This window comes from Carassius carassius, chromosome 38 (genome assembly GCF_963082965.1).
Source record: "Carassius carassius chromosome 38, fCarCar2.1, whole genome shotgun sequence".
NCBI lineage: Eukaryota > Metazoa > Chordata > Actinopteri > Cypriniformes > Cyprinidae > Carassius > Carassius carassius.
Window position 1 is genome coordinate 28,336,001 of NC_081792.1, and position 8,353 is coordinate 28,344,353.

The 8,353-nt window shown below is 35.6% G+C and overlaps 1 protein-coding gene across 2 annotated transcripts in view; it reads right to left on the reverse strand.

Moving 5' to 3' along the window:
- Positions 1 to 418: 418 nt before the first annotated feature.
- The window catches only part of LOC132119719 (spectrin beta chain, non-erythrocytic 1-like), a 90,086-nt gene continuing 82,151 nt past the window's right edge, over positions 419 to 8,353 (reverse strand). For both annotated transcript variants that reach the window (XM_059529915.1, XM_059529916.1), the window contains 4 exons: positions 6,125 to 6,333; positions 4,890 to 5,063; positions 4,771 to 4,813; positions 419 to 1,643 (listed from right to left, as the gene is read on the reverse strand). In XM_059529915.1, coding sequence (XP_059385898.1) covers positions 1,425 to 1,643; positions 4,771 to 4,813; positions 4,890 to 5,063; positions 6,125 to 6,333 — 645 coding nt within the window. In that variant the 3' untranslated portion in view covers positions 419 to 1,424. The remainder of the gene's footprint in view (positions 1,644 to 4,770; positions 4,814 to 4,889; positions 5,064 to 6,124; positions 6,334 to 8,353) is intronic.

An 8,353-nucleotide genomic window follows, 5' to 3' on the forward strand; every position in this document is an offset into this window, starting at 1 on the left:
AGGAAAGAAAAAAAAACAAGCAAGATTTCTTTAATCTCCCTAATTGTTTATCCTATAGACCACAATGAGACTTGGATGGAGACTTTTGTGTTGGTAAGGTTTTTGAAAGAAGTCTCTTCTGCTCATCAAGGCTGCATTTATTTGATAAAAATACAGTAAAAATGTGAAATATTATTACAATTTAAATAAGCTGTTTTCCATGTGAATATACTGTAAAATGTAATTTTTTTCTGTGATGTAATGTTACATGTTCAGCATCATTCCTCCAGTCTTCAGTGTCACATGATCTTCAGAAATCATTCTAATATACTGATTCTGATTATTAACAGTGTTGAAAACAGCTTCACATTTTAGTGGAACTATATTCTTTGATGACTTTGATTAATTTAATGCACACCAGAACGACATGACACAAGTGTAATGTTTAAAAGCATTTAATGACATTGCACATATTTAACAGGGCAGGAAAGTTAAAGTCTACAGGTGCAGTTTCATACATCTGAGCGCTCAGGATGCCAGGATTTCATTCCTATTATGAAGCTTTTGATTGTGCAGTAGATGAAAATCTCATTACATTAGAGACCGTGATGGAGGGGATGCGCACTATGTATCAAAGAGCAGGAGAGCGGGATGAAGCCCAAACGAGAAAACAAAGAGAAAAAAGAGAATGCTCAGTGCTATAGCCCACAAGCAAGAAACCATATTCATATTTTTTTTTTGTATTTTGTATTTTTTAGCTGGAGTTACGTTAAATGTTCCACTGTTCACTTAACATTGATGCTTTAAAGTGTTTATAATACATCTAGTTCTTATACTCTTTTGTACTAGAATTATTTGAAACATATATTATGATAAAACCCAAGAGAAATGACAATCAAACAAAACGAAAAAACGAAAAGCAAATGTTGTGTACGCGTTTGGTACGACCCACCTTGATTTGATCACATTACACAAGTCTACAAGGCCAATGTTAATCTACGTTCATATTAGTTGATCAGCTTATAGTCGTTAAAAGGCAAATCTGACGTTAACGTGGAATTGTATGGGTTTATCGTTTTGAAGCATCACTGTCAACGAAGAGAGACTCTCGTAAAGCCTCATAAAAATTGAGGAAATGTTTTAAATATCCAGACCCCTTGACGACACACGGTTACAAAAAACGAGAGATAGCAATAGTCAGAATTCAAAATGAACCACGATAGAAACGGAAGAGCGTAAAAAAAACGGCATTTGAATCGCCGGCGTTCCCGATTCACGACACACTCTTGATTTTCCTTGCGTTTTGTACAACTTTGGACCCAATTCGCAGGGCTTTCAGGCACAGAGTGTGACGTCTTTGTGAGCTTTGCATGCTGGGATATCACTGGAGGAGGTGGGCGGACACAAACGGAAAGGGAATGAGCGGAATCGAATGTTTCGGAATTCTACTGCTTCTTCTTGCTGAAGAGACTGAAGCGCTTCTCCTTGTCCTTCTCGCGCTTGCCAGGGCTGGATTCAGTCGTCAGGGAGACGGTTGCCGGGAGCGTGTGGGCGCGGCTGGAGGCGGGGGTGCTCTGGTTGCTAGGCGTGATCTCGGACTTCTCGGAGGACGAGGAGCCGCTTCCGGCGTTCTGAATGGCCTGGATCCATGTGTTCATCTCCTCCTGCAAACATCACACACACAGTCACGAACACATCTGGATATGTTTATACACACGCTGTGCTCCACATACACTGGAACAAAGTGTGTTGAAACAAGGCAAGTAACAAATTGAATTAAACATGACATTTTGAAGTAGAAAACCTAAAACAGTATTTTCTTGTTAAAGATACTTAAGTAATATTTATTTTATTTACAACTTCAAATATTTTTCTTTTTTTTCTAACTGCTGAATTTATTTTCTGAGGCATGCCATACAAAAAACAACAACATTTTTGTCAAATACTGAAACAAAATTCTCAATCTGAACAGGTGTAATTCTAAGTATTATTAAATTATTTTTAAGTTTATAATATTATTCAATATTTTTAACCTGTTAACTGTCACTCACATTTTTGAACATAGACTTGAAAGTGCATGATCCAAACCTACATTTTTTTAATTCATGACTGAAAACATTTTGTAACATGATTTAGATGTACAATATATGATAATGGATAATTTAAATGGGTTTCAAAGGATAAATTTGTAGATTTTATGTTTTCCAGTGATATATAATTTCAGATTTTTTCTAAAGTGTGATAGAGAAAAAGGTCAGAACTCCTCTGTTATGATGTAGGTTTTTGAGGTGGACTCTTGCCATAAATTAGTCTATTACTTTCCTACATAATTTTTAACAAAAAAGATTGGTAAAATATCTATTTAGGAGTCTTAGACCTTTCCAACGATATATAGTTTGTAATGATTAGATTAAGATTTAAATGTAATATAGTGAAGTACACGTAGGCGTCAGTGATGCGCGGGTTGATCCAAAATGAACAGGTGCCTGCGGTCACCCGCGGTTACCCGCGGTTAGGAGTCATCCAAAAATATATTTCATGATATTCGGGTCGTGGTCGGTCGGGTCGTTTGAAATAAAGATGCCAATTAAACCTTTGTTATTTAAATAATACTAGACACAATTTTGAAATACATAGGCCTACACTTTATTTGCTGAATAACTGAAACCACCTGTCCCGCTTTACGTTGTACTGTACAGCAATTTTACCCTTTGTCTTGTCTCATGCAAATTGAGCATCTGTCCCGCTTTTTCATTTGAACCTGCCTAATAAATGCAAAGATACGTCCATAGTCGTACTGTTAACTTATGTCCAATAGTTCAGAGGAGAGAAATAAAAGCGTTAGTCGATAGGCTGTTGACTGGTGCATGAACGCCTCCTCAACATTGTCAACAATCTCAAATTGGAGATCGCGCGCGCTGTTCGGTCAGGTTAGGGGTCGCTCGGGCAGTTGCGCCCCTGAGACGTCTGCCGTTGCTAAGCATCCATGACATGCTCTCTCCATGAAGACGCGGAAATTTCAGCAAAGGATAAATGGATTTGCAGCACTAAAATTAGCTTGCAGTAGCTCTGCTACTAAATTTATTTAAAAATGGCAATCCATATAAAGCTATGATCAATAGTTCCTTCATCTTGGCTGAGCTTTCAATGTTGTTACGGGAAAGGATGAAGCTGATTGGTCAGTTCTTGTCACATGACCCGCGGTGCGCTTGCGGTGTTCTGAAAAGTTGAAATGTTTTTAACTTGATGCGGTGCGGACGCGCTTGGAAAAAAACGAGCGTGTCGCACCGCGTCGCTTCCATTATGAGCGCGCATACCGCGCGCCTACACTGGAAATAACAAACTTGAGCGTGTAAAAGACGCGATATGTGAACGGCCTAAGCAGCCATGGCCAGTGTGGCCACGACAAAGAGAAGATGCACTTTTAATAGCGAATGGACCGCTACATACTCTTGGTTAAGACCTGTAGATGGCGAAGCAGAGAGAGCTTTTTACATTTTATGCAAAAGCAGTTTTTCTGTGGGACATGATGGAGAATACAACGTGAAGCAACATGGTGCATGTGAGTACCACAGAAAAAAAGCACAACATCAATTAACATGCAAATCAGTGCAATCGTTTTTCAGTAAACCAAATGACCCACAGGCTGACAAAGTTTCGGCAGAAGTGCCGAGCATTTATCATGCCGTACACAGTACATCACACACATTCATATCGCTCTACCGACTGCAGTAAGTTAGCCCCAGTAATTTTTCCAGATTCTGAAATAGCTAAGAAAAAAGCTGTAGAAACTTTGGGTGATATTTTGGGACAGGTAGTGTCTTAATCTTTTAGTCGGTGGGTTTAAAAAGATCTATCTATCTATCTATCTATCTATCTATCTATCTATCTATCTATCTATCTATCTATCTATCTATCTATCTATCTATCTATCTATCTATCTATCTATCTATCTATCTAACGTGAATTACATATTTGATGATAAAATCTAATAATGTGAAGTTAATAGATTGAGGGTTGAATTGAATTAAAAACCTATAATGAATTCATTAATTCAGGCATCAGAAGTGTTCACTCTTGGTTTTTTTTGTCAGTTTTGTCCTACGAAGGTCCAGTTTCTCATGAAGCACAAGAAGACGCCGCTAAACAACGGGTGCAAAAATAAACCATGAACTCCAATCATTAGCTTTAGGTGTAATATTGCTGGAGTTATGATATGAGACCAGATGGTGGATCAGCACCTAGAAAGGACCTCTACATCCCTGAAAGACAGCGGAGACCAGGACAACTAGAGCCCCAGATACAGATCCCCTGTAAAGACCTTGTCTCAGAGGAGCACCAGGACAAGACCACAGGAAACAGATGATTCTTCTGCACAATCTGACTTTGCTGCAGCCTGGAATTGAACTACTGGTTTCGTCTGGTCAGAGGAGAACTGGCCCCCCAACTGAGCCTGGTTTCTCCCAAGGTTTTTTCTCCATTCTGTCACCGATGGAGTTTCGGTTCCTTGCCGCTGTCGCCTCTGGCTTGCTTAGTTGGGGTCACTTCATCTACAGCGATATCGTTGACTTGATTGCAAATAAATGCACAGACACTATTTAACTGAACAGAGATGACATCACTGAATTCAATGATGAACTGCCTTTAACTATCATTTTTGCATTATTGACACTGTTTTCCTTATGAATGTTGTTCAGTTGCTTTGACGCAATGTATTTTGTTTAAAGAGCTATATAAATAAAGGTGACTTGACTTGACTTGATAAAGTTATTATGATAAAAGCAGACTTACATCATCTTTGGCTTGGAAGAGATACTCGTTTCCATCAGTAACTCTGTGAGGAGGAAGAAGAGCTTCAGTCACAGCAGAACAACTTCATTAACATCGATCTGATCTCCTCCTGATCTCACCTGAGCTTGAAGACGTGCTTCTTCTTCTTGTAGTCGACGGCCACCTCGCAGACAGCGTCCTTCAGGCTGATGGGGATCTCGTTGTGGTACGGGACGCCCTGCGCCGCGCTCTTGTTGTCTTTGTAGAAGCCCATCTCGTGGTTATTGATGACGCAGTAGACGTTATGCCAGGATCTGACGAGACACACACAACACACACACACCTTAGGACTGTCTGCGCCAGGTTAAAAACGCGATGAGATGAGATGAAGATTATTTTTGCACGAGACTCCCTTATTTCCAGATGTTCAGGGAAAGTATTATCAGCGAGGTTCAGAATGAACACCAATGCCAAATACTGTATAATAATAATGCATGGCTGGATAAGGAGTCTCACTGATTTAAGCCATCTAAATCTTTATTCATGTTGAAAACTGTTGTGCTGCTTCATATTTTTGTGGAAACCGTGATATATTAAATTTTTCTGGATTATTTGATGAATAGAAAGTTAGAAAGAACAGCATTTATTTGAAACAGAAATCAATTGTAACTTAACAAATGTTTTTAATGTCACTATTGATGATTAAAACTATTTATTTCTTTAAGAAAAATCCTTTTGAATGTCAGTGTAATTTTAGTTTTTATATATATATATATATATATATATATATATATATATATATATATATATATATATATAACTAATATAAAACTATATATATATAAAACATATAAAACTAATATGAAATAGTAAAAAAGTTAGTAGTTTTACTTATTTAAGTACATCAAGTCAAACTAAATTAAAATGAGAAATATTGCTTGGGAAATTTTTAATTTTATTTTATTTTATATCAGCTTACAATTTTTTTTATGGTTTTAGTAAGTTAAAAAAAAATATATTAATTTTGTATTTTCCATTTTTATTTTATTTTGAGTTACAGTTGTAGCAATTCTGTTGTGCATATATAAACAAGAACTAATAATTTTTAATAGTATCTTCTTGTAAAAACCTACACCAATCTTTTTTTTTTATTTGTATATTTTTTAGTTTAATTCACAACTTTTACAGAGTAAATATTTTTAAAGCATTTTCATGAAAGCAAATTTTTCTCATAAGAACATACTATATATACCCATATAAATGTGTCACTTTTTCATGTCATTAACTTAGAAACGGAATAGTTTTTGCATTTTCTGTTTTCCTTTAGATTTGACAGTTTAGTCCGATGTTTGATGGTTTGTGGTTATTATCAGACCTGCTGGAGGCTTTCTTGTTGTGTCCCTCCCACTCGTGTTTGCGGTGCAGGAATCCCTCCAGCTGCGCAGACAGAGTCTCCTGACCCTTCGCTGGAAGTGTGTTGGACTGACTGCCTTTGACCCGTCTGTCTGCGCTCGGAGACGGGGCGGGACTCGGCTCCTTCGAGCTCCTCTCAGCCACTCCGTTCATCTCGCCGTCCACTCCATCCTGCAAACACACCAGCATCAGTCACACACACACACTTCACTGAGCTGCAGAGTCAGTCGCACGCCATCATTTCTGAAAGAGTTAAACAGAAACACTGGCTGATCCAGAGATGAGAAGCGAAGAAAGTCAACATGAACTCAATATCAAATCAGTTTACACTGCAAAAAAATATATTTTTTTTGTTTGTTTGTTTTCCAGTAGAAATATGGAAAATTCTTAAATCAAAATGCATTTTCTTTAAAAGAAAAATTATTTGAAATTTAAAGTCTGAAAAAGATATTAAAATGAAGTGAGTTTCTATTAAAAACAAGAAAGAATTTGTGTTAAATAAAAAACGTAAAAAAAATTACTAAATTCTACAAAATTTTTCAGAAAACAACAACACAAAAATATCTTTATATACCATTTATATATATATATATTGATTAGTATCACACAAATACATGTCATTTATTAATATTAAAAAAACACTTAAAACACTTATATTTCTTCTTGTTTTAAGGATAAAGTTGCTAAATTTTTCTGAAAATATAAAAATAAACTAAAAATAAATATTTCATTAAATACATTCTTATATATTTAGATTAGTATCAAGCTAATGTGAACAGATTAATATTATAATACACTTATACACTATTGTATTCACATTCATAAATACATTTAATATATTAAGATGAGTTAAAAACGAATAATGTGTCAAAGTCACTTCATTTTGATAAATCTTTCCAAAAACAGGGCTTAATATCTTTATTTTGCATCTCAAGTCAATATATCTTGATTTAAGATCTGTATTGCAAAACAAGACAAAAAACAAACAAACTTTTTTTGCATGTGACATCATTCAGGCTATTAATATTATTAATGCCAGAAAATATTCTAAATGCATTATTCTGCAGAATTAACAAGGGTTTAAATGCATTTCATGTTGACTTTAAAGATAAAAAGATCATGCAGGGTGAAAAACTATCGATCTACGTCCACCGCAGAAGGCCAGGAAACATCGTAGATGTCTGAAACTCACTCGTATACTGATGTAAAAACATCATGCTTAAAGCGACAGCACACAGAATTCACTCCAGATGCGTTACTGTACCGCAAAACCCGTCTGACGGGACTGTCCTGCTCCGCTAAAACAGCTCAGGAACTCAAACACAACCGCTTTAGTCCCGCTTTACTCAAATCTGTGCTTAAAAACCTTCACAGCTCTCATAAGGAGCCAGGGTTAGATGCATTTAAACATCACGTCACAGGACATACAACATACAATCTGTGGAGAAAAACCGGTTAATTTATTGTAAGTGAACTAGTGGATACCACACGGATAATAGAGATACTGGAAGTACACAACAGACCCGTCGTTTCAGATCATTTTATGGTAAATCAGCTCAAACAAACACAAAAAATCAACTCTATTGGACGTTTTTGGACTCTAATCACAACAACAACAGTTTCACAAGCTCACATCACAAACACAACAAACGAAAACCAAACTATTAAAATCATGGCAGATCATTTGCAAAGGTTTAAATATCAAAACTGTTGTCTTAAAGCAATGCTCTCGGTTCACACATACTGTCTAGTAAAACTGAAAATAAAAATCAAGAGGAGGAAGCATGCTTCACTTTTACAGTAAATAACAGAGCTTACAGTAATGCAATCTATAAAGCACCATTTCTAAAGAGAAAATGTCACTGGCTGGAGTTACACTACAAAAAAATCATGTTCTTCTTCAGTATTTCCATCTTGTTTTCCTGCATAAATATATAAATATTCTTAAATCAAGATATATTTACTTGAGAAGCAATGTCTTCAGATATGATGTCTTTTTGTCTGAATAATTGGTGATTAACATATAAAAAAAAAGTAAAATATATGAACTAATCTTAATATATTAATTGTATTTCAGTTTTAAAATACATTATAAAATTATATATAAAAGTATACATAAATGTTACTTATTATTATAAATATGTATTTATGATAGCTATATATATACAATTTATTTAATACAATTATTTTT